Raw genomic sequence first — 26431 nt, forward strand, 5'->3', positions numbered from 1 at the left:
ACACTCAACTATGATCTTTGTCATTATATAAGCATAGAGCACCAAAACTTTTATTTTTGCGTTTGTTCTCCTGCAGCGCTCTCTCAGTAACACGGAAGATGAGTGCACGCACCTGAAGGAGATGTCAGAGCGAGGCCAGGAGGAGCTGAGGGAGCTCGCCAACAAGTATAACGCCGCCGTCAACGAGATCAAAGAGCTCACAGACAAAATAAAGGTACCTGCACAGACACCGAAATATTCTCTGTGATGTTACTCTAAGTGAAGGCAAACGAATCATCGCTCTCCTTTTACTTTGTTCTGTTTACGAGTGCCTTCTCCTCCCTTCTCCATCCTCGACTAATGTCCTCCTCTTTCCCCATTACGCTTCCCCTGTCATCTTCCTTTCCCTAATCTTCTCCCTCCTCTGTCTCCTCCCTCTTAACCTTCCTTTCTTTCTCCTTCCTCTCCTCCCTCGTCTTCCAGGCAGCAGAGGGCCGGCAGGAGGAGCTGACCCAGCGGGGAGCGACGGAGAAGAGGGAGTTGGAGCTGCGGATTGAGGAGATGGAGGAGAAGGAGCAGGTTCTCCAGGCTCGCATCGAAGCTCTGCAGGCCGACAACGACTTCACCAACGAGAGGCTCGCCGCCCTACAGGGTATGCACACACACACGTACACACACCGAACACACACACACACACACACACACACACACACACACACACACACACACACACTCCTGCACTAACTTTTAACAAGCTCACACACGACACCTTGCATGCCAAACACTTTAACGCCCTGGTCATCATTAGAGGCACAGTCGCAACCAGTGGGCGGGTCAGAACATGTCTTTGACCAACCAGGTGGCTCTGCTGGGACTTCCTGTCAGTCAACGCTTCTCTCTGCTGTTGTTGTTGTTGTTGTTATTTACAGTGCGGTTAGAACAGCTACAAGAGAAAAGCATAAAAGAGAACAACAGCCTGGGTGAGTCTAACTCCTCTGCTCTGCTCAGGGACGCTCGTCCTCTTCGCCGCCCGCCATTTGTCTCTTCTGTTCTGCTAATTTCACCTCCTCATCCTGCACTAATGATGCATGACAACTTCCTGCATGGTGTCCACATAACTTCCTGTTGCTCGCTGCTCTCTGTGTCCATCTGTTTCTGTGTTTGTCACAGTGGAAGTCTGGCTCTTCTTCTTCTGTTTTGGACTTTTTTAATGGTAGCTTGTCCGGCCCTCAGGTGTCCTCTGGGGACGTCTGTTGTTTATCAAATCTAGAGGAAAAGATCTCGACTTAAACGTTTCAATAAGCCCTCAGTACGTTTCTGTACAGATGCTGCAGAGAGAATCAAAAGTGACTTCATCCTGATTCACATTCAGAAACCTGAAGACAGTCAACCCGGCAGATGACTGTTACAGCAAATAATTCATTGGTCCTCCTTAACAGATGCATTGAAACTAAAATAACTGTTTCACTTAAAAATTTAATAAAAATAAAATTACAAACTTAATTTACACGCATGTAAGAATTTGTTTCATTTTTTCGGGTGGGTGACAATACAACTAGCTAAAAAAGGAATAGGTTGTTTCAGTTTAATTGAACTGAAACATGACAACAATGCTTACATACATATTAGAGTATATTAGAATATACATATAAACAAATACAGCTTTGGAAAAAGCTGCTTGAATTTTTGCACAGAGTGGCCTAACGTCACCCAACAGCACTGCGACAGACTGGTGGAGAGCATGCAGAGATGCATGAAAGCTGTGATTAAAAAGCAATTCCACCAAATATTGATCTCTGAACTCTTCCTGAGTTAAAACATGAGTGTCCTGGGGCGCTGTTTAGCTCAGTTGGTGGAGCGGGCGCCCCATACAGAGGCTACAGTCCTCGTCGCACTGATCGCAGGCTCGACTCCCGGTCTGCTGATCATTTGTGCATGTCATCCCCCACTCTCTACTCCCAACGTTTCCTGTCTATCTTCAGCTGTCCTATAAAATAAAAGCCAAAAAGGCCAAAAAAATAATCTTTAAAAAAAACAAAAAACATGAGTGTCCTGTTGTTTAAACATGAACATGCACTTGATTTCTTTGCATTATTCGAGCTCTGAAAACCATCTATTGGTTTTCTTAACCAGTCGTCATTTTCTGCAAATAAAAGACCTAAATGAGAATATTTGATTTGGTAGTAGGAAGAAAAACAAGTTAATTTTACACAAACACATAAATAGTAGAACCAGAGAAAAACATATTTTTGCAATGGTCTCTTGATTTTCTTCCGGAGTTGTTTATTCAAAGAGGCTGTTACCGTTTCTTGCTATTCTGAGAGTCCAAAAAAAAAAACATAATATCAGCATATTCTCCGGTATTTAACATTAACATGTAGCATTAGGACCCCTGAATTACCCCTGACCCCTGAAGACATGTAACTTAGATATCAGATAAGATATGTTGACCGAAAATATCATCCACTTAAAAACAAGGATGGTTAAAAGCAACTAACTTCTGTACAGTCTTTTGTTGCTTCAGGCAAGTAAAAGGCTTTTGATTGGCATTGTTAGGAAAGTTTCAGTTTTCAGCAACAAGGTCATTCAAAGTGCTTCGCACAAGACATCGAAAGCATCACAAAAAAGCACAAAAGAAACGAGAGAGCATTTAAAGATATTAAAACAAGCTGTGAAGATTAAAACAGCTACAACAGAAGCTAAGACGGTTATAAAGTATGAGAGTAAAAGTTAAAGTGCAGTGTTCGATAATTGAAATAGTTATTAAAATAAATGTATTAAAATAATTTAATAAAAAGCAGCTGTAAACACCATTGATTTAAAAGAGTTATTGGACCCTGTGGCTCAAATAATGTGATAATTTTTACAGTTTAGCGTCTAAATCTGATAAATTCAGTAAATTTGCTGTGTTCTTTAAGCAGTTTCTTCTATAATAATTACGTACGGGGAATCGTCTGTTGTAGTCAAAGCATGTCACATGACCTACAGTTTCAACTTGCCCACTATCAGGGTCCTATCCACGAACAATCCCCTGCGATCCACACCAGGTGTTTGAGTGACAGGATGGTTTGTGTGGAGGTGTCAGCGGGGACGTGGTGGCTCTCTGTGGAGTCTGATCAGGGTTTGTTGGGGTTTCTGGTTAATCTGGGTTGTTTTCACGGTTCCCACTGCTTTGTTTTTCTTCTTCTGGGGGAAAAAGAGCTTTTGGTCACTGATTGACTTCTGGTGATTTGAATGACGACACTGAACATGAATGCTGGAGGTGACTGTCTCACTGCTCACTGCGACACAGTAGACACATTGTGAAGGAACCTGCCATCATCCGGACTCTATTCTGAGTCCTGTTCTGTGTGTTTGGATGGTAAAGTCTCGACAAAATCGTCTATATGTCTGATCTGGTCACATGACAGATGTGGACATTGTCTCCCATGGACCGGTAGAGGAGCCTGTCGAGGACAAACAGAGCCCGCAGACACCTGAGAGCCAGGAGGAGGACGAGGATGAGGAGGACACAGACACCGATGATGGTGCAGTTGGTCCAGATGAAGAAATTGATGGTAGTTAGTTTTAATTATAATAATCATAGTTTGAATAATTTATAGCACTGTTCTATGGCAGGTTTTTTAAATGCATTGCAGAAAAGCAGAAGAAATAGTCCAAAAGAAAAAGTCGGCTCCGGTTGTTAAGTAGTTGTGTTTAATGAGCATTAAACAATATGGTATCATAGACTTAGGAAATGATCTACTTAGAGTCATGTTACTTTTCTGAACAAAGTGGAGCCTAAAATGAGCCTAATTTAATATATTTAAAACAACTTATCAAAGGTCATTTGACTCTAGATTAGTCATAATGTGGATTTAGAGGTCAAGCATTTGTCTGATCTTAAATCCTGCTGATTTTATGCACAGATCAGAGGTTTTTAAAGTGTCTCCCGAAGGGTCTTCAAAGAGTTTTAGAGAAGTGAAAAAATATTACATCAGTTATTGCATTATTATCAAGAGTAGATCACAGAGAAAAAAGCCTACTTTTGTTTGATTTGGACAGATAGTTCAGAGCCACAGAGCATTTTTCCCTGAGGAATTTTATTGTGTTATGTTTAAGACGGAACGGTTATGTAATTGTTGCACTCTTTAGTTTGTCAAACAGCAATATTAGGCTGTCATGGCTCAATTGTTAGTGTCTTTGAGATCATAAAGCATAAAATGAGTTATGCGAAAGGCGTCCAGGTATTGAACAGAACACCGTGTCCTAACAGCATGCAACGCAAGCGAGCGTCTGCAACAAAATCAGCTTGATTACATTGTTTCCTATTGAAGTGTCCTAACTGGCCCTGAGCAACGTGACGTGCCGTTTCAGCCCCAAAGCCCTGTTTCTATTCTCATTCCTGATGCTTGCATAGACAAAGACGAGGAGCGGTTAAATCATGAAGTTCAGATGAGGAGTTACCTGTATGATACCTGCTCATTTCATTACAAAATAAGTGGCATCTGGCTGAAGTGTGATTGCAACGGCACTGGAAGCATCCTCGCTCAACAGAGCGTGTTAGCTTGTTTTATAAAGCGGAGATAGTGGTGCATTAATTATATCCATATCTGTGATTCAAATGTCGTGCCTTGACTTGTGTTAACACTGGCGGCCTTCAGATATCAACGTCTTAATATTTTGACGTTCCACAACAACAAAGCTACAAGGTGTTTTCCAGTTACGTCTTGCTTTATTTTTCCCACTTAACACAGGCTACTGTCAGCCTTAGCCAACGCCAAAACAACAAACCTGCCAGTATAATTGTCAGAAACAGGAAGAACAACAACCCACGAATCTCTCGCTCTACGGGAGATGTGAGATGCAAGCTGTCACAAGCGTGATACACAGATCGCTGTCATAGGTACCAGAGGTGACTGACAGGCTTACGGCCTCTAAGCATCTCACATAACTCTGCTGTCATCTAACACATTCATTGACATTCAGGAAAACTTAGTCACTACCTTAATCAGTCTTTTCTTTAACTGAACATAACAATCTTTGCATCGTGAGGTCTGGCAGAACAGTCAACAGCAATCGTCCTCTAACCTCGCTTTGAAGTACACCCATTCTACCATTCCAACCATTTCTACACGATGCAACGCAATATCTGACGCTCGCATGCTGTTAGGACACGGTGTAAGGGGAGGCACAGACTGAGTAGATGTTTTGTTCGGTGACTGACAAATGGAGCACTTAAGTGACCTTTAGTTTTCTTAAGTCCATATTTTGTTTTTTAAGGGAACACAATTTAACTCTTAGTTTTATTACCATCGTCTTATGTCTAACAGGTTTTCCTAAAAGATTTTTTTCTGACTTTGACTGACTTCTTTGGAGTTGTGAGTTTGATGCAAAAACTCCCTGATGTAGAAAAATAAGGAAGTGTAGCTGAGTTTAAACTGACGGGCTTGTTAATTCCACATTTTGTTAGCAGGATTTTAAAACTAAAGCTGCCTGTCTTCTGTCTGCTTGTCTATTACATCTTGTCTATTGTTACAGTGTTGTGCTATCCGTCCAGAAACGCTGTATTATACCTTTTATTTGTCTGAAAAAAACCCGCCATGTACGGCTTTATTTCCGCCCTGCCTGTTTGCTTCTCGAGCATCTTTATTTGTGTAGTCTTCAGTCTCTGTTACTCAGTAGCTCTGTCATGCTTCTACCTGCTTGAGTCTGTGTTTCTCAGTCATGGCGTCTGTCCTCTCTGTCTGTCCTCGGCTCTTTATCTGACCCTGTCTGATACATTGTTGGCTAAAAGAAACAGATTCTGAATTTAAACCAAATTTGCAGAAAGTTCTCATAGATGAAAGAGGGGTTTTGATTCTGCTTATTGATACAGAACGTGACAATTTATCCTCCTGCTCTTTGATGTAGATAGCTGGCTGTAGTTATATCCACACTTGTGCATATAAGCCATAGCCTGAATCTGCTTCTGATTTAAATCAGATTTATTTAGCCTGGCATTGATGAGCAGAATCCATAAATAACGAGATAAATATCAAACTCCCCTCTGATATTCGTCTTAGTAACGTCAGTGCTCTGTGTTTCTATCAGACAACTGTCATGTTAACAACAGCGGAGGAGACTCGACTAGAATCCAACAGTTGATTGAGTGTCCGCGTGAGTACAAACATCCATTACTGCTGTTTCTGCTCCACGCACACACACACACACGCACACACACACACACACACACACACACACACACACACACACACACACACGCACACACACACACACACACACACACACACACACACACAGAAACACAGACTAAATATAACTTTTACCATTTTTTCATGATTCATGATTAATCACAGATTTTTGGTGATTTTGATCTTTTGGTTTGGATCAATGTTTCTATAAAGATGGACGACATCTCCACCTCCTCTCGTTGCACAAATATAAAGCTAAATCCCCCCCTCCCCCTCCGCTGCCACCTTCCTCATTTGTATCCAGAGTCTGTGCAGTAGAGATCGGCTGGTGGAGCTGCAGTATTGATGTCACATTGACCTTGTGGCCTTGACGTGTTGGAGCCCTCAGGTGGGCTCAGTCTGCAGCAGAACAGCTTCTTGTCTGAAGCAGATATTCACGGTTATGAAAAGTTCAATGGCTGTAGTGTTAGTGTTACGCCTCCTCTCGCCATTCCTCCTCTACTCTGCTGCTCGGGGACAGAACGCTGCAGGAGCCCGATTTGTCCACAGAGCTGTCAATCATGAGGTCACACCCCGTTTTTTTTGTGCAACAAATAACTAATTAAAAGTAAAATTAACTCTTGGACGTAAATCAGCATGATAAGAACTAAGTATAATGACAGAAACCATGTTTGAGAAAAAATTTATTGATGTGTATTTAGATTTTATAGTTTGACTCATGTCCCATCTGTTAACATGGAGGAGGTGGGCTTTATGACCTATACTGCAGCCAGTCAGCAGGGGGCGCTAGAGAGGGTTTGGCTTCACTTTTAGGGAGCTGTCATGTCAGCCATCTTTTTACATAGTGTATGCTTTGGACTCTGTATTTCATCATTTAACTTACACTTCATAACATATCAAACTCCTGCCATACATACACACTCAATACCTGCTTACTTCTGCAGAGGCACCGTCCTGTTTGAGCAGGTTATGAATCAGTTTCAGTTGAAAACCCTTAAACTTGATCTACTCAAGGTTAAAGAATGTTTTATGACCTTTATTTATGAGATAGTAGTATACAGATACAGAGAGACTTGTTTGTACACAACAGCCAGAGAGATAAATGGGGACCCTTTGTTTATATGGCACATTTCATACCCAAATGTCACCTTAAGTGAGTTACAGAGTACACAGACAAAAGAATAAAGAAACAAATGACATAAAAATTAAAGGAGGCGAGCAGATAGTTTTGGTTTTAATCATTCAAGGTTTGAGAAATCCTCCTTCTGTGATTTCTGCCTCCATCTCAATGCCGAAACTTTGTGGTGTTTACAGCCTTGAAAATCACATATGAAAGTCTTGAGAGGAGAATGTTGGAATAATCCACAGACCTCACTGTCAACAGATTTCTCTGGTTACTTTTGTAGAATTACTCTGTTTTTTGGGGTTTGAGTGAACTGATGTTTGGAAGAGAAACAACAAACAGACCTGAGGTTAAAGAAAGCATGAAAATCAGATTTCTTTTTAACTTTATTCTCATTTCACTGCTGGTGGAAACTTCCTGCTGGAGGTTGTTGTTCAAACCACATGAGCTCATTGAACGTCTTGTCCAGTGTTAATGGGTTTTACTGCTGCTTTGGTAATATTAGTGGTATGTTGTGGTTCGTACTACCCCTACACGCTCTTCTGTTCTTCTTTACAAAGATCTTGACATTTTTCTCTGCATGCTGCCTTTTCAGTTTCCCACATGATTAGTTCACTAACCACCTTATTTCTCTCTTGTGTTTCTGCTGTCGTCCATCTTTTTTGGTTCTTTCTTTCTGTTCCTCTGGTCGCCTCATACCTGAAGCAGTTCGAATTTCTTCTCTTTCTTTGATTGCTTATCATTTGGACACCAGCCAAACATCAGCAGGTGTTCAACAGTTGTTGCTTCTTTTCCTTGATTGTTGGTTGCATTGATATTTAGGATCAAACAAGTGATGCTTTGAGTGTCTGCAAACTTTACTGACGGCCTCAACTGCTGCTTTTCTTTGCCAGGATTGGAGGTAAAAAGAGGATTTCTCCAACTGCAACCAGAAATTTTTTAAAGGGGATATTATAAAGGAAGCTTGAGATATGTGTCATGCTCTCTATTAATATAATCCTACTATTATGTTGATAACTGATAACAGGAAACAGTGAAACAAATCTCTTCATTGCAGCTCTGAAATATGACTTATATGCAGAGCGTTTGGCTGTAGATGCTTCAGAAAGGTTTCATAAAGATTAAATGAGTTCAGGCTTGTGGATAACAAGCTTATTATAGCAGACGTTGATAACAGAATAACCAAGTGAGGTGTTTGCTTGCATAAATTGTTGTATTACACCGGGAACACACCGGATGCCGAAGCGCCGAGAAGCGGAGCCAGTTTCCTTTCGGCGCCCATGTTAACCGATTGTGTCGTTCACACCAGGCGCGCCGCGGCGCGCACCTCCGCGGCCGGCTCGCGCCCTGCAGCGATCGTTTCGGCGTCTGGTCTATTTTTTGCGCGAGCCGCGAGCGATCGCGTCAATCCTGGCAGGAAGTCACACATGAAACAATGAGAGAATCCGGTCAATTTTCAAAATTAAAACAATTTTCAAAATAAAACACCGCGATTGACAAATGCGATGTTATATTTGTGTGCTTTTATATATTTGTCAGTATCTAAACAGAGTGCGAGAGAGATGAAGATACACACAGACATAGACACAAACAGACACAGACATAGACACACACACAGACACAGACATAGACACAAACAGACACAGACATAGACACACACACAGACACAGACACAGACACACAGGAACACACAAGAAAGAGAGAGACACAAAGTGAACTGGCTATAGGGGGTGCGGGCGGGGTGTCAAAACACACACGCAAACAGAGAGAGAGAGCATGATGAAAACATGAAAACAGCTCCAAATCATTTTTTGCACTAGTAGCGCCCACGCCCTCAGAGCGCCTCTTACCAACACTTACTGTTGCTAGGATACCAATGGTGTCTGGCAGCAGTTCCGCTTCCCTCGGTAGTAACCGTTAAGTCTGTTATAAATCACTCTGTATGCTTAATATTTGCTTTATTCAAGTAAATTTTATAAAGAAAACATAAAAACAATTTAAAAGAATCGTGTCCTGGCATTAGCCGCAGCTCTACACCTGGAAACTGTACCCTCGAAAAAACACTGAAAGGATTAGCTTCTCCTCCACCATTGTTGTTGACGAGCGCGGCGGTGTTCCAAAAGTTTAACTATTTTCAACTGAGAGCGCAGCGAAAATAAACAGCTGACGAGGAAGATGAACTGCATTAGTTTGTATAGAAAGCAGCGCCAGTGTAAAAAGCCATTAGTGGACACACAGGCACTTTATTCATAATTTGTACAATGGCAATCACAAAACATGTTGTTTTTCCTTTAATGTGATGCACAAAACAAAAATAGTACTTTCAAGCAAGTGTCTCAAATAACTTTGAGAAAAAGGCGCCGGACTTCATCTACTACAGCAACATCAGCAGATAGAGCACAAGTTTAGTGAGCTTCTACATTATATCTGTATTAACCAGGCACGCTGACGTAAACCAGCGTCAGGGGGAATAACTGTCTGAGCACAGTTTGTAAATGTCTAAAGGCAAAATTAGCACCGTTTGGAACAGACTGTGATTTAAATCAATTTCAAGTTCAGTGTTTTCTCACCAATGTAAACACACCTTATTCACTTATTCCCTTGTTTTTATTTCTTCCTGCAGCGGTCAAGCAGTTGAAGGAGACTGTAAGCTCGTCAATCCACAAACTGGCAAACTTTGACGGTAAGAGTTTAATTAAGCTTCAAGTTAAACGTTCTCATCAGTGGTCTCCTGGAGCAGTTGAGAAAACCAGAAAGAAAACTTTAACTGATAAACTTAAGACTCTAATATCCAACACAAAATTAACTATAATTATTTACCACTTACGTGTATTACCTGTAGATGAAGTCCTCATGTTTGTGTTTGTTTGTAGAAGTGATGGACGCTCACCTACAGAACAACCAGACGGCAGAAGACGACATCCTGGCCAGCCCCGATCGGCTCAAAGGTAAAGGACGCGCTAACGCTCACCGACTTAATACACTCCAAACTAAACAGGTGTACTGTAAGGCAAAGTTTCAGAATATAGCTGTAATCTCAGCCCAACCTGAGGCTAAAACATCACTGACAAAACTGCTGACAAGGAAACATCGTGGTCACCTCTGACCTTTGACCTCTGCTTTTGTTGTTTTGAGAGGTCTGAATGTTTGTCATGCTTTCGATTCTCTGTGGACACGCTCCATGTTCAGGCTCAGGTGTTATATTTAAAGGCTTTACCTTACCCAACAGAAAGATAGATTTACAAGAACACACACACACACACACACACACACACACACACACACACACACACACACACACACACAGAGATACAGTGTACTAAAGCTGCTCCAAGCCGCTACTTTTGTTGTTTCTGTTTCACCACCTGAACCCCGCTGTGCCCCTCGCCCCGGGTATTTAGTGTGCATGCATGCTTTTGAGTTTTTCACACCCATTTTGTCCCCTCCTGGCTAACGTGTGTGTGTGCGTGTTTGCACGTGCTTTTGTGTGTGTCCACAGGGAATCCGATGGATGCCAAAGAGTCAGACATGTCAGACACTCTGAGTCCCAGCAAAGACCGCAGCAGTGACGACACGTCAGGTCAGGAAAACCGAACATTTAACTAAAATTATTTTGTGTTATTATTTTGTGTTATTATGTCCCTCCCAGCCTTTATCTCATTTATCTTTTCTATTTTAGATAAACTATCGCTGAGCTTTTAAGAACTTTAATTTGAATAGTGTTGAAGTTGCAATTGTTACTTGAAGAACATCTTGTCTGTAATTAATCCATCCTGGAAGTCTAAGTAAGCTAATGAGAAGTGAATGACACGTTTAGACAATTAACTCCAATTTTTTTATTAAAAACATGCTTAAATGTTCTTTGTAAGACCAGGAAACACTGACTGAAAATATAAAGCGCTTATTGTGTCTTCATTAAGTATTTAAATTTCTTCATATCCGGTCGCCTTAAAGCACGTTTGTCCTGGTATAAATGTGTGTTTCAGACGGCAACATGGACGACCAGGAGCTGAATGAACCACAGAACAGAGTCGCTCTGCTCAAAGGTAACAATGGCAGCTCATCTCTGCTTTCTGGTATTTTACAGACTCAGTAATACAGCTACTTGTCCAATAGAGGGAGCTGTTTGTTGTGTTGCCGGCTGTAGGTCCTTTTAAAAGGCTTTATTCTTTATTAATCTGTGTGTGCAGCTGAGTTGAATCGGGCCGGTCTGGAGCCTGGAGACACGGAGCAGGTCATCCACCATCTCCACAGAGAGCTCCTGGAGGCCCAGGACTTAGCCAACACCGGCAAGCAGAGATGTCTGGAGCTACAAGGTGACTACAAGTTTGATATTATACCACTATGATTCACACAGCTGTGACCAGATCATAGCTCCAAAAAAGTGTCAAGAAATCCTCCTATTTTGCTCAATCTTCTGCAAATCAAATGTGAGTTTAGTTGGATTTCCTAACCAGTAGCACTACTGATTTAACAGTATCGTAATTTGGTGTAATATTTCAACTGTGCAATACACATGTAACTCATTTATTATTTATTAAACCTAGTATTATTATTACACTGTGTTGTATAGTTTGGTTTGATGCATATACTTTGAAATATTTATTATTTATAATATTTTATCCTTTTATATTGTTATATATTTCAGTATATTGCATATTTTTTTAATTCTTCATTTACTCTAATTTCTCTTCTGTCTACCTTCGTCTGCAGCCCTGCTGGAGGACGAGAGGAGGAATAACTCTCAGCAGACTGAAGAGTCGACCAAACAGATCCAGTACCTGCAGAGTAAGTGTACACGCCCCCCCACCCCACCTGTATGCTTCTTAATCTACCTGGTGCCCACCTCACTTATTTCCTGTGTGTGTGTGCTCGTTTGTGTGTGTGTTTTAGCTCAGCTCGGGAAGCTGCAGGCTGACATGGAGGCACTGAGGGAGCAGAGGGAGAGCACCATCTGCATCACCAGGGAGGAGCTCTACTCCGCTCAGGAGGAGGTACAATTCATACTTACTACCCCTCGACTCCTCCTGACACTCATGTTACTCCCTCTCAGGCCTGTTGGACTCCTTTTGACTTCCCTCCAATTCTGTCTGACGGCTGTTTGACTCCCCCAAACTCCCCCCTGCCTCCATCCAACTCCCTCTGACTCCCTTCCAAAACCCCTTTAATTCCTCCCAACTTCCGGTTTAAAGCCTTATTACTCCCTTAATACCCCCTTGATACCTCCCTGACTCCCATTTGATTCCTACCAGCTCTTTCTTACTCTCCTCTGACTCCTCCCGTCTACTTTTGATTCTATCTGCCTCCTCTGGTCTCCTCTTGAACTCTTACTGATGCCCTCTGAATCCTCTTGACTTCTCTCTGGCCCTCTTCTCTGCCTTCTGTCTTCTACAGACTCCCCTCTTACTCAGTCATACTCCACCTGTCACCTCCCAACTTCCCTTACACTACTTCTGACTCCTTGTAGCTTAGTCTGACTCCTCTGGTGTTTAATTCTCCACCTCTGTCTCCCTGTGACTCCACCCTGCCCATAAAGAAATCAGACACCTCCCTCTCACAGATTGAGTTTACAGTGAATCACAGTCACATGGATTGTGTTCTGTCGGCAGATTCTGGTCCTCCGACACGCCATGGAGGCAGCCACGGTGGAGCGTGAGCGAGAGATCGCCGCCCTACAGGCCGACCTGGGCAGCGTGCGATCGGAACTGGAGCACTGGAGGAACACGGCAGCAAAGTACGAGGAGGAGATCAACCGGCTGCAGGACGTCTTCACACAGCAGAAACAGCAGCAGAGCACGGCCAGTGAGCTTCAGGGTGAGCAGAGAGAGTGTGAAACTGTCTGTGTTTATTGCTGAATCAAAATGAACAATACAAGAAACTCCTCAAATACAAATTAAAAGTTTCCTTTCCTCCTCTCTCCCTGACAGCGGAGTGTGTCACATTGCAGCAGCGGTGTGTGTGTTTGCAGCAGGACTGTGACGGCCTGAAAGCTGAACGGACAACTCTCACAGACAAACTGCACCGCCTGGAGACCGAGCTCAGCAGGTACACACACGCACACGCACACGCACACACACATACACACACTTCCAATTTGAATCCACGGGAGATACAGAATGAGATCTCCCAGAGGTTCAAATTGTTAACACTTAAAGGGGAATGATTTTTTGGGCAGCTTGCCAATCATACAGTCATTTGTCAACATGCCCAAGCAGTGATTCATCAGATGGAGCGATCAGTCAATCTAACGATTAGTCGATCAGAAGAAAGTTAGTTGCCAACTATTTTGATAATCCCTTAATTGTTTCAGGAATTTTAATAGATGTAAAAAAAAAAACAGGCGTCAAACTGCACGAGGGCAGCCAATTATACTGGACATGAAAGTCTTTTTGACAGCCGTGATCGAGTTGATTCATTCTTGCTCAGGACGGCTGACAGCAGCACCGCCGAGTCCTCGAGTCCTGACAGGTTGAGAGTTTGGATTCAGCATTAAAAGAAGGACGAGCAGGACCGAGACAACACGGCATCCAGCTGATTCAGGACGAGAGTGTGACAGCTGACTGACAGCTGCTTGAAGCAGACCGAGCAGTCAGCAGCGTCACCTCACTTCTATCCTCCGTCCGTTTTACACAGAGAGAAAACATCACTCCATGTTCTCATCGGAAAGGAGAGCTCAGCATTTTTTTATGCTTTAGCTGTGTTTTCACTTTTTTCCAATAAAGTGTAGGCGTAAGTGGCAGCTCCACTCCAGTAAACATCTGATGCCAGCTACAGCTTCTGTTCAAGCCAAACCTGCTTCACAAACATCTTTAGAGCAAATATTCACCTTCAACAGCGCAATACAAAAGTTAAAGGGAGCGTCTAGATGTCAGGAGAAGTTGTTGCTTCAGTTAAATATATTTCATTGACGTGTTTGTTGTGTGTGTCTGTTTTGGGTCTGTGTATGTGTGCAGCACCAGGGAGCAGAGTCAGGTCCTCAGCAGCAGTCTGGTGTCTCTGGAGAAGAGGGAGGAGGTTCTGCAGGACAAACTGGGTTCTCTGGAGAATCAACACCTGCAGGACGAGAGCAGGCTGAAGAGCCAGCTGGACCAGGCCCAGGCCCACACACACACACTGCAGAGAGAGGTACACATGCACGCACGCACACGGCAGAGAGAGGTACACATGCACGCACGCACACACACACACATACACACACACACAGCAGAGAGAGCTACACGAACACTTGAAGTTTAAAAGTCACTTCTTCATGGATTTTAAAGACACGGCAATATATAGAAATGGTTTAATAATGATTTTCTTTGTGTGTGTGTGTGTGTGTGTGTGTGTGTGTGTGTGTGTGTGTGTGTGTGTGTGTGTGTGTGTGTGTGTGTGTGTGTGTGTGTGCGCGTGCGTGTGTGTGTGTGTGTGCGCGCGTGCAGTATGAAGACACGCAGTCCCAGTTGTTGGACCTCCGTCAGCGCTACGAGAGGACGGAGAAGGAGAAACTGAACATCCACCAGGAGCTGGAGCAGTGTAGGAGCAACCTGAAGCTGCTGCAGGACAAGACCAGCTCCGTGAGTACACACACACTCACAAACACACACACTTCCTTTCTAATCAGACCAAAGATTGTATTTTTGTGTTTCTTCAGCTTTAGATTTCTTAACATTCTTGTCCACAGTTCAGTGTTTTTTCTAAACATTAAAGCAGGAGAAGCAGCAGACTTGATTCTGGACTCTGTGTCAGTCTTGGATTTGCTAACCATCCAGCACTTTCAGTTCACAGCCTCACAGCTCACTCCTGATTTGCTAATTCTGGACACCAAAGCTCTTTCAACATTGTGTTACGTCTAGAATCTCCAAATGACCTTCAGAACTTCTGACTAACAAAGAAAAGCATAAAAACTGTGATGGAGGTGAAATGGAGTAAATAATGTGAACAGAGTCTGATAGCAGTGTTGTGTGTGTGTGATTCCTGAAGATACAGATCAGTTATTACAACAAAGAAACTGAGTTTGTTTCCGCTGCTGTGAAAACTCCACCGTCAGAAGACGACAGCGAGGCGGAGCAGCCTCCTCTTCCTCTGTTACCCCTCTTTCTCCTCCTCTCCTCCTCTCCTCCTCTCCTCCTCTCCTCTCTCACCTACAGCTCTTCTTCTTCTAAGTGTTGTGTTAATGTGGGAGAAGACGTTTGTCTCCTTTCCTAGGTTTCTCCAGAGCTTTTCAAAATAAGAGTCCTGATCCAGATTCACAGGACTGGGTTGACAAAGGTTGTTTAATTGAAAATTTTAAAGGATAATTCCTTTTTTATTTTAACTCTGGTCTTAGTTTCATAGTTTTGTCCTTTATTTCTGTCAGTTTACTCTCAGCAATCAGAGTTCAGAGCAGAGATCTGGGAACAACGTGACATGAGTTAAAAGAAGATCCATCGTCATTGTTGCTGTGCAGATTAGATTTCTGTCTGGCATGAGCCTCTTGCGTTGTAGGATATCAAAGTAAGCTAGACCTATATTGAAATATCAACTTAATTTACAAGGTTTCTGGATAACTGTGTTTTTAAATAGCAAACAATCGTTTACAATCGGCATTCAGACCCGGGTCAAATGACTCTGCAGTAGACCCGGGTAATTAACGCCTCGGCTCCGATCGGCATTGATGGGAACACAAACCCATGTCGACACGCTAATCTCCGCCCCCTTTCCGGCATTCTGCCCGTCTCCATCCAAGCAGCACTCGAACATCTCTCCAAATTTTTTCGCCGCCGAGTTTGATACATACACTGAATGAGTAATAGATACAATAAAGACCTAACCACCGTAACATCTTCACTGTTCACAAACCCTGTCTCCGGCGCGTTTGTGACGTCAGACTGTGACGCAGCAGAAAAGAGGCCGCCAGGAGTATACTCCACTGGCAATGGGAAAAGAGACAATCTTCATCTATAAGCGGCTCTTCCCGGGTCTGAAAAACCTGCGTCAATGCGCTAAATTTAGGTGGGAAAGGGGTATTAATCTCTGTGCTGCAACTGCTTTTAGTTTACAATGCAAAAATTGCAACTTAGTAATAATTAACATTAATTTAGCCTTGTTGAACTTATACACAGTTGATGCAACAGGCTGCTGAATCATAACACTGTGGTTCTGCCTCAGCACTGTATAGAAGCTCCGCCGTCTTGCAGCCTTTGCAGTTTCACATTGGACCATTTAACATCTGTACCAAAACAACATATTTATATCTGGAACATCAACTGTAGACTTTGAACGTTGTATACTGCACCAATACATTATTGCACTCTCCATACATTTCTCTTCATCCTCAATACCTGCATTACCCACAATGCAACTGAACTTTAACAGTTAAAAGATGTAGGTGTCTACTAACAGTAGTAGCTAGCAGAGTAATGTAGCCTCAAGCCGATAGGAACAGCAGGCTCCTGCCAGGCTGATGCCTCGTCATCAGATCTCTTCTCGTTTTCAAACTTGTGGTCTTCAGCGTCAGTAGGGGCTTTCACATATGCAGCAGGACTGCCCGACGCATATTAACAGACTTTAACTAGTAAAATTGGTGCATTTCCCCATTAAGTAGTTGTAATTGTGGGCTCCCAGAGTAAATAATCAGTGTGGGTGTTTTGACATTTCCTTTTTTCCAAGTCACACTTTCACACAAAATTTTCCGTTTGTGTTCCCAGAACTCTGCAATGTCAAACTGAAAGAAATGATAAACCAAACTATGAAAATAAACCAAAGTTTTAATAAGTGACAATTATCCTTTAAGTCCATTATTGATCTGCACCAGGCACAACATGACATGTATTGGCTCCTGTATTTAAGAGAAACTGTTTTTAGCTTTCATCGTTTTTAAAGATCAGATCCTGAACTTTTAAAAACCAGTGGACTGTTTTCATTCTCAGCCAGCAGCTGGTAAAAATGATTTTAATGAGCCGTCCTGGTGCAGAAAGTTAATGAGCCAAACTCCAACAGGAACATGATGCTGTTTAAAAGATCCTGGTGACGGGTGGTTCTTCTTCTGTGGTGTTTGGTAAATGTGGCTGTTGATTGTGTAGCGATGGCGGTGTTGCTTTGTAGAAACGGCTGACTTTATACAAACCTGCCTTCCTACAAACCCCCCCTCTCTCTATCTCTCTCTCTCTCTCTCTCTCCCCCTCCCTCCCCTCGCTGTAGCTGCTCCATCCTCCATGTTGGTTTTTGGTTGATTTGCCGGCTGATTTCTTCTTATCCCTCTCCTCTCCCCTCCCCCCCTCCCCCGCTCCTTCCCTCCCCTCTAGCCATCCATATTGCAGCCTGTCCAAGCCATATTCATTGGCCTTGTCCTGGCTCTGCTCTACTGGTGTTTCGGCCAGTTGTGGTAGAAAGGTACACACCGACATGACATCAGTCTGCCTCTTTTTTCTCTTTTTTGCCTGGTCTCTATTGTCTCCATCCGTCCATCATCTGTGGAAGGGAAGATGAAGGAGGTGAAGAAATATCGCTGATCTGTGATGAATTCAGGGTCACATGTTGAGAACCATGAAAATAAGAAAAATTAGTACTCAGGAAAAAGTAAAGCTTAAGTCACAATATTTTGAGCCCACACTGTCTTCCTTTGCCAAATCTAAACCATGGTCATGACCTTTAACCTTTTAAAAAGTTACTGATGAGCCATAACATTATGACCACCTGCCTTATACTCTGTAGTTTCCCCTTCTGCTGCCAACAGCCCTGACCCATCGAGGCATGGACTCCTGCTGAGGTATCTGTCACCAAGACGTTAGCAGCAGATCCTTTTATGTATAATTAGGTTATAATATGTTGGTCAGTGTTTCAAAAACAAGTAACAACAATAAAGTGATACCAGAACTTTAGTACTTAAGTTATAGCTGCTAGCTAGCTTGTAGGAATTGTGCATCATTTGGAGGGGGCATACAATTCAGAGAAAACAACGACCCCAAGTGCAGGATGAGTCATCCTTTGATTTCAAAGAAAAGAAACTTAAGTCCCTAAAATAGTTTAAAATAAAAGTTGTCAGCTTTCTGTTCAAATTTAATAACTTTCGATAACTTTAAGTATTTGACAGTTTGTGAGTTTTTAAAGCTCCTGTGTGTAACTTTCAGTTTCTGTTGATTTTGGCGCCCCCTATGAACAAAGTGGTACCACCTTGGCTGATATTATTGAACATTCAAACGTATCACTTGCTGTGAATCTGAAGAAAATATAGGAGAAAAGGCTGATTTGGCTGCACAAAGTTAATCGCCTCATCTGACAGCCACCCCCCCCGGCAGAGGTTATAGGCATTAAATAATAATAAAGATATAATCAGTCTTGTTGCTGATGGTCTTGTTTGTTTTTCTAGCTCATATAGAGACATCAATATTCATTTCAGTCCCTTTTGATATAATTTACCAGGAAGGGTTAGTTTGACTAAACCTACGTGTAGCTGAATGTTAGTACACATTAGTACACCACAGACAGAGTGGCTGCCTGTAAGTCTTCATCCAGCACAACAGCTAAAGTGTAAACAAAAACATTACCACCTTTGTTTTTATCCCTTATAACAACCACATTTGAGAAAGGAGGACCAGTTTGGGCTCATTTGAGTTTAGTCGTTTTGTAATTAGATGACATTAGTAAGTTACATTAAGCTAACCAGGCTGAATTCTGATCAACAGGAAGCTTTCTTCACCTCGTACTCTTCCCTTTAAGACTGAGAATCATCATCACCATCATCTCAGTGGTCCGACCTCGTGCTTTGATTTGAGCGGCTCTAACTGCATGATGTCCGTCAGTCTGGCTGTCAGTCACACTTCTTCTGCTTCGGCTGCAGCCAACTCTGAACTCAGCTCTTTAAAGGGACGGGCTCCTACTAACTACATACCCTCTCTTTAAAGGGACACCTCATCTCCTCAGTACCCACTGACATTTTTATCTGGCATTGTGAGCCCTGTACTGAACAAAAAACGTATTAAAACATGTAAGACTTTCTTTGCACCAAAAAAGCTTATTTCTCTCAAATGTCATTCACAAATTTGTCTTCCACCGTCCTAGAGTGCATTTCTGTGAGCAAGATTGCAACTCTGAATTTAAATAATTAAATAATTTTGATAATGGAAATCGAAGCTCACAGCACAGCCACACTATGGTCACCACGGTCCTTGCTGGAGTTACAGATGACACAGGAGCAACAGCACTGGAAAATCCTGCGTCCTTGAAGTCACCAGTGTGGCAACATTTTGTCAACCTTGTAAGACTTAATAATCTTACATTAAAGTTATAAAGACAACAGGAGGTTGCAGATACAAGCGGCTGAAATGAGTTGCCCCTGTAGGGTTGTTGGGCTCAGCCTTAGAGGTAGGGTAAGGAGCTCAGACATCTGGAGGGAGCTCGGAGAAGAGCCGCTACTCCTTTGCATCGAAAGGAGCCAGTTGAGGTGGTTCGGGCATCTGATCAGGATGCCCGCTGGGCGCCTCCCTGTGGAGGTTTTCTAGGAACATCCAACTTGGAGGAGATCTCAGGGTAGATCCAGAGCTCGCTGGAGGGATTATATATCCCACCTGGCCTGGGAACGCCTCAGGGTCCCTCAGGAGGAGCTGGATAATGTTGCTAGGGAGAGGGACGTCTAGGCTAACTTGCTTAGCCTTCTGCCATCAAGACCCGACCCCCGGATAAGCAGAAGATAATGGCTGGATGGACATATAACACTGCACACTTTGATTAACCACAGCCTTGCAAATGGTCAGCTATTGCAAGTTTTCAATGCACAAAGCTGATTGTAAACGGGCAATTGAGACAATGCCCAAATTGTTCGCAGGGAGGGGGGTCTCATGAGGCAGGACATGACGCTGCGGTCCCTCAACTAGGAAATAATTTCGCCGTCGACCCTCACACCAGAAACTCCTCAATCTCTGCATCTCTCCAGTCTGCAGACATCTTTTCTGTCGTCTTGTAAACGATCCTTCTTCTTCAACCTGTTTTTAATCATCCTGTTATGTGTCGCTCTTCTGGTTTCACACCGGTCACATGGTGTAAGCGTCATCACCCCGCCCACTCGCTCGCAGTGAATGTTCCTGACTGCTACCTGCTGTGTTCACACATCAGCTCACCCCGACCTCTTGCAGACATTTTACTCGGAAGCTGGCAGGAAAAAGTCTGCATGAAGTCGGGGTACAGTTGTCTGTTTGTGTTCAGACATGCAGCCCACCCGGACAGTGTGGGGAAAATAATTTGTGAACAAAATTGGAGGGAAATTAAGCTTTTTGTCTGCGGAGAGAAATGTGACTAATGGTGGAGATGAAGGTGTCCCTTTAAAGAGTCGGGCTGCATCATAACCTCCGACCTCTTTATGACAGTCCGTCACTAACACTCATTCATCACCGTCTCTTCACAGCTTCTCTCACTTTCAGGGTGTTGGTGCTTCTTTTCTGTTCATTTCATTTTCTCCATCTCTTGTTTTAAGCTTTCTTTTTAATTTTAATAATTTGTTTTCATCTTTTGCATCCAGTCTGCAGCTTTATATACGTACTTTTACATTTTATTCAGCATTACTTTACCTGATCACAGGTTTGGCGTTTCTGTGACTCATCCATCTTTTTCTCTTTAAGTCTTAAAACAGTTGCTTGAACTTTGCTTTCAGCCACTGATACGTCTCTTCTTATGATTGAAATCATCCATCATTCTGTCCATCATGTCCGTCCTGTGTTGTGTTTGCTGCTTGTGTGTTTATTTGGGAATGTGTGACCAGTGTTTCCAGTCGTGTGTTGTGATGGAAAACTGGTCTGTAACTCTTTTGCTTTTCTATTCAGGTAACCTCTGCCTCATTTACTTTGCTGCTTCTTCTTATGTTTATCTCCTCCTTTTCTCTTCCTCTCCTCAAGTCCCAAAAGATTTATTTTTTACTCATTTATTTATATTCTGTATTAAAGTCAGTCCTTTTTATTATGGTTTGTAAGAACAGGATCATACCCTTCCCTACCCTACAGCCATACCCATACCTGTACACATATTAGTGGAAATGGAAAACTCTTCATATATACAAAATGATCCTATAAATATTTTATCATGAAACTTTCTTACCTGAAACTTGAAAAGGCCTGGCACATCAACTTGTTTGAGCTAAGACTTACCTGTACAAGTATGGAAAGCAGATTAGGTCATTATTTTACTGTTATTCCTCTTTCAATAAAGTTTAACATTATTAATAAACAGTAGCCAGGGATGTAAAACTTATAAAATACTTTAAAGCTGGTTAACCTTAAACTATTCTACAAAACCCAACTATTATTTTATATTATACTGTGTTTGAAAAAGTAACTAAATAACAGAGTACTTAAATTGCAGAACTAACGTGTTATGTTACTCGTTACAACAAAAAAGTACTCTAATGGATTACTTTGTCATGCGTTGCCCCAACACTGTGGATTACCGATTCAAACAGAAACCCACAGTTACATGGTGATTAAAGAGAATAATTGTGCGCTGTCCTCTGTATAAATACAGACGTGTGTACAACTTTTACCAAATAGATAAATAACTTCGAAAGAAGGAAACAAAATCTTTTGGGCTTTCTAAATCTTTTTTATTCTCTGCAGTCTGTCCCTCTTCTTCTCCTCTTTCCTCTCCTCCTTTCTTCTCTCTCTCCTGGTTTCTGTCTTCAGTCCAGTTTGAGTTTAAAGTTCTGACGTGACGATCAAACTAACTGTGTTTTCTTTCTCTGCGTTTCTCGTGTGTGTTGTCGTCTCTCTCCGACAGAGCGGCTGGAGCCCCTGGATGCCGGTCATCGCAGTGATGGTCGCCGTAACGGCAGCCTTCCTCTACCCGAACCTCTCCAAGAGCAGCTCCACCTAGGACACACACACTCACACACATACACACACACACACACACACACACACACACACACACACACACACACACACACACACACACACACACACACACAGAGCTGTGAGGAGAGCGTCACTGCTTTACTTGTATAAAGTCTAATTGTACATAATTGTAGAGGGAATATAAAGGTTGTGGTTTCTACAGAGGATCAGATGCTTCTCGGTTTATTTTGTTTTTGTGTTTTTTTTCTTGCGGAGAGTTTCTTTGTTTTTATTCTCGGCTCTCTCTCAGCTGTGGTGGGGGCTTTTTGGTTTTTCCGTCTCTCTGCTGATTTCTGGGTAACGAAACGTTCTCCAGCAGGCCGAGCTTCCACACGATTAAAATAACTTCCAGAGGTGACTTTACGTTCAACGGGATGCAAGTGAACACAACACTTCCCAGCAGCCTCAGTGCAGTCCACAAAAACTAGCAGCTCTGCACACATTGTGATAGACTTCCTTGGATATCAGAGTCTGTTAGCAGGCGGTGTTTTCCGATAGCTTAGTCACAACTGGTTCTAACTGGTTGTATTGGGCTGCAGCGCTCCTGAGGATAGTTTTTACTGATGAAACTACAACGTGCTGGTCTTTCCTTTCTAACATGTTCAGCTTTGTTTTACACACCAGCTCAGTAACTTAACCTTTTGCTGCTGATATTTGATGCCAGTGCACTTTGAATGTTTAAATTTTTACTCAACAGATACCGGCACATTTTCTTTGTCGGGATGGGAAATTGGAAAATAAAGTAAAACTTAACAAATTTGCAAAGCAAGCTAATGCACCAGACCCTGATAGTCTGTCAATGTTGCTTTAACTTCAGGGTTATTTCATTAAATGATCATTTGCCGGTAAGATGCGCCGCTAAAGCACAGTAACAACTCATGCTTTTTACCTAATCTAAAGGCTCTGTTGGTTAGAGGTGTAGTCTGTAGAAATCAGTTTAAATACCTCTCATATTGTAGTTGATGTTGTGTCTACATGGTGAATATTCTTAAACAGATGTGTGTTTAGAGGATTAACACAAACATGACATGCAGAAAATCCAGGGCAGGAAGTGTTAAGGGGACTCGATATTCAAATTCAAACTGGTTAAACGTGGGGGGAAAAAAGTTTTAAACAAATTACGTGTTCATTCAAATTGATTCAAAGTCGGAATTAAATCCTTAAAAGCATTCAGCACTGATTTGTGGGACTCTCATGGGGTGTCTTTATGGTTCAAGTGTATTAATTCGGCCCTGTTTACCTTAAAAACGTCACCACAGTACAGTAAATTAAAACTAGACCACATGAGATAGTCACTAGGATACAACCGCTTTCAGCTCTATATCACACTAAAGCAATGTACATTAAAAATCACCTTCACAGTGAATCTACATCCGGGCTGCTAAAGCACTTACGAAGCACAAACGGCGCCTGCGTTCACCTGGATCAGTGTTGTGTTTACCTGTGTACCTGGGTCTGTTGGAAAGTGTTCACACGGAGGCGGTTTCAGGAAGTCCTGCTCTGTTCTCTTCTGGGTTTAGTCGGCCATGTTGGATGTCTCACACGGCCTTTTTCTCTGTTTTGTTTTTTGTTTCTTTTCAGGGGAGTTCAGGGGTCGGGGTTGAAAACTTGAAGCCAAATTATTAGAAATCAAATTGTTTTCTTTGTTTTATTTTTTAAGTTTGGGGCACAGAAAAGGGGGTCAAAGTGCCTCTGATGTAACTAACACCACAGTTTGTGTATGTGTGTGGGCGAACACGCACACAACCGCACACTTTCTCTGTCAAACACCACAAACACACACTTTTGGTCTGTCAGAGGTCTGTGAGTGTGGAGAGAAGCTGATTCACAATGTTTTACGAGCTTTTGTCGGAGCTTTCACCTGATATTCGTGGGTTTCATCGACCAGTTGAGTTGTCACAGACTCTACTGGGGGTGAAGCCTGTTTGCTCGGGGTCAAAAACTGTCAGACTCTTAATTTGAAACCAAAGTTTTCATCACCTGAAGTAGATTTTTAGCAACATGAGCAGCTCTTTGTTAAGGATCCAAATCTGGTGAAAACATTTAAATATAAACTCGTCCAACACTTAACTTCATGATAGAATTGCTACTATTCAGCTGTTAGCTTTAACATTAGCCCTTTCAAGACATGGAATACAAAACGAGTCCTGCTTTTATCCAGACTTCAGCCACCACCCATTGTTTTTATTTTGTGCCGTTAGATCTCGGGTTTCTTTTGGAGCCAGAAGTATTTGAACAAGAGAGTAGAGGGTGAAGCAAACTCTCAGTCAACAGGAAATGCTAGTGCTAGCTCGATTAGCAAGGTGCAGCTGTACTTCACTGCTAATTTTGGAGGCTAATTTTGGCTAGTAAACATTAGACTTTGAACAAAATATACTTTCCAAAAGAAAATGAAAAGCTATACTCTTAATTTTACTCTAAATGGGACCATAAATTACAAACTAAACTTAATGCTGTATCGAAGAAGACTTGAAACCAGAGATTGAGACCATAAACTTGTTTACCGAGGGAATAAATCGAGAGAGAAGTAGGCTCAGTTTCCCAAAAACTGCTATACAATCTGGCCTCTTTTCTAGCCACTAGTGAAGTCGCCCCCTGCTGGCCATTAGAAAGAATGCAGGTTTAACGCCCTCCAGCTTTAGGAGTTTGGGCTAAGTTAGGCCACTTCTGATACAGAGTCTTTTAACATAAAGGGCGTTATGTCTGAAAGGGGCTACGCTAATGTTAGCATCCCTCAGGCTGCACTGAGAGGTCAATGTCACCAATGAACCTGTGAACTTTACCTTTAGTTTAGCACATCTTTAATCCTGCATTCTTTACTATGTTTGCCAGCTTGCTGTCTTCTTCTTGTCTTACAAGCAGCTGTCATGTAGAGGAATAATAATGTGAAATCTTAGCGCCACCATCTGCTCATGTGCATTATTGCACACGAACAAAACGGGGACCGACCTGCAGGAACATTGCTTCATAGCGTAACTACAGGCCAAAACTCCACAGAGAATCTGCCTGAAGACATCTTTTTGTCTGTTTTGCTTTAGGAAACAACATGGCTGCTCCTCTGGCGCCCTCCTCAGGACAAACCTTGTATTACAAATCAAACAATAACAAAGTTTTCTCCAGTTTTTGTCCATCTTTTTGAGAAAGGAGCTCTAATTGAAGTCGGCTTCTCTTCTAACAAACTTTAAACACTTCCGGCCTCTGAGGAAAATGTTTTTAGCATCGTTTCGAAGTGTGTGTCTGTGTGTGTGAGATCAGGGGAGTGTGTGTCGGTTCACACTCTGGATTCTTGAGCAGCGTTTGTCATCGTTCGTGTACTCTGTCTTGTCTCCATGTTTAAAAAAAGAATAAAATAAATACGAACAAATATTCCTGATGTTTAAAGAGAAAACACTACAGTACAGAGAGAGAATTGTAAAATAAAATGTTATTGAATGATGTGCTACTAGACTTATTTTGTTAAAATTGTTTAGAGATATGAGAGCGAGCTATGTAGAGGATACAGTATGATGATGATGATGTATTGAATATGCAGAGAAATGTTTGGATTAAAGTTGTAGCAAGCTGACCCACCAAACCTGCCTCCAGCGCCTTCATTCACTCATTCATTCATTCACAAACAGAATAAAATTAATCAAGGCTAACATCATGTTTTTTTATTCTCATCCAACTGTTTTTTTTAAGTCAGTTTGGAGATTGGATTCAGTCGTAAGTTCAGTAATTCACAAAAACAAAAGGCTTTTATTTTGAAATTTAGGCAACAAGCAGAAAGTAGCCAGTGGTGGAAAATAACGATGTGCATTAACTAAAGTACTTTTTTAGTCCACTTTATTTATTTGACTGCAGTAGTTACTTTTTATATCCATCCATTATCTATACCGCTAATCCTGTTTAGGGTCGTGGGGGGGCTGGAGCCAATCCCAGCTGTCATTGGGTAAAAGGCGGGGTTACACCGAGACAAGTCACCTGTCAATCACAGGGCTGGCACATGGAGACAGACAATCTTAGAGTCCAATGAACCTAACAAGCATGCCTTTGGACTGTGGGAGGAAGCCGGAGGGAACCCACGCATGCACGGGGAGAACATGCAAACTCCACACAGAAAGGCCCACTACGTCTGATCAGGGATTCAAACCAGGAACCTTCTGGCTGTGAGGGGACAGCGCTAATTACTGCACCACCGTGCAGCCCCTTTACGAAAAACTATGACTCATATGAACTATTTTGTTGTATAATATGAATGATTGATCCTAGGGAGAAATCTACAAGCTATGCATCAGTATGTAAAATAAATATGTGTACACTGTACTGCTGTACTGTGC

At 42.3% G+C, this 26431-nt stretch overlaps 1 protein-coding gene across 10 annotated transcripts in view; it reads left to right on the forward strand.

Moving 5' to 3' along the window:
* The window catches only part of slmapa (sarcolemma associated protein a), a 68673-nt gene extending 42987 nt beyond the window's left edge, over positions 1 to 25686 (forward strand). For 2 of the 10 annotated variants that reach the window (XM_069677442.1, XM_069677450.1), the window contains 17 exons: positions 77 to 214; positions 463 to 631; positions 909 to 959; positions 3390 to 3536; positions 6052 to 6117; positions 9899 to 9958; positions 10149 to 10223; positions 10775 to 10855; positions 11262 to 11321; positions 11466 to 11591; positions 11989 to 12063; positions 12169 to 12269; positions 12885 to 13089; positions 13203 to 13320; positions 14229 to 14400; positions 14697 to 14831; positions 21997 to 25686. In XM_069677442.1, the coding sequence (XP_069533543.1) occupies positions 77 to 214; positions 463 to 631; positions 909 to 959; positions 3390 to 3536; positions 6052 to 6117; positions 9899 to 9958; positions 10149 to 10223; positions 10775 to 10855; positions 11262 to 11321; positions 11466 to 11591; positions 11989 to 12063; positions 12169 to 12269; positions 12885 to 13089; positions 13203 to 13320; positions 14229 to 14400; positions 14697 to 14831; positions 21997 to 22092 (1875 nt within the window). In that variant the 3' untranslated portion in view covers positions 22093 to 25686. Of the gene's footprint in view, positions 1 to 76; positions 215 to 462; positions 632 to 908; positions 960 to 3389; positions 3537 to 6051; positions 6118 to 9898; positions 9959 to 10148; positions 10224 to 10774; positions 10856 to 11261; positions 11322 to 11465; positions 11592 to 11988; positions 12064 to 12168; positions 12270 to 12884; positions 13090 to 13202; positions 13321 to 14228; positions 14401 to 14696; positions 14832 to 17540; positions 17629 to 21996 lie in introns of all 10 variants that reach the window. The other 8 variants (XM_069677443.1, XM_069677452.1, XM_069677445.1 and 5 more) reach the window with 8 other exon arrangements.
* The last annotated feature ends 745 nt before the right edge of the window (positions 25687 to 26431 follow it).

The sequence above is a fragment of the Semicossyphus pulcher genome, unplaced genomic scaffold (genome assembly GCF_022749685.1).
Source record: "Semicossyphus pulcher isolate SPU_LCO1_2020_fin unplaced genomic scaffold, fSemPul1.0.p SCAF_3, whole genome shotgun sequence".
NCBI lineage: Eukaryota > Metazoa > Chordata > Actinopteri > Labriformes > Labridae > Semicossyphus > Semicossyphus pulcher.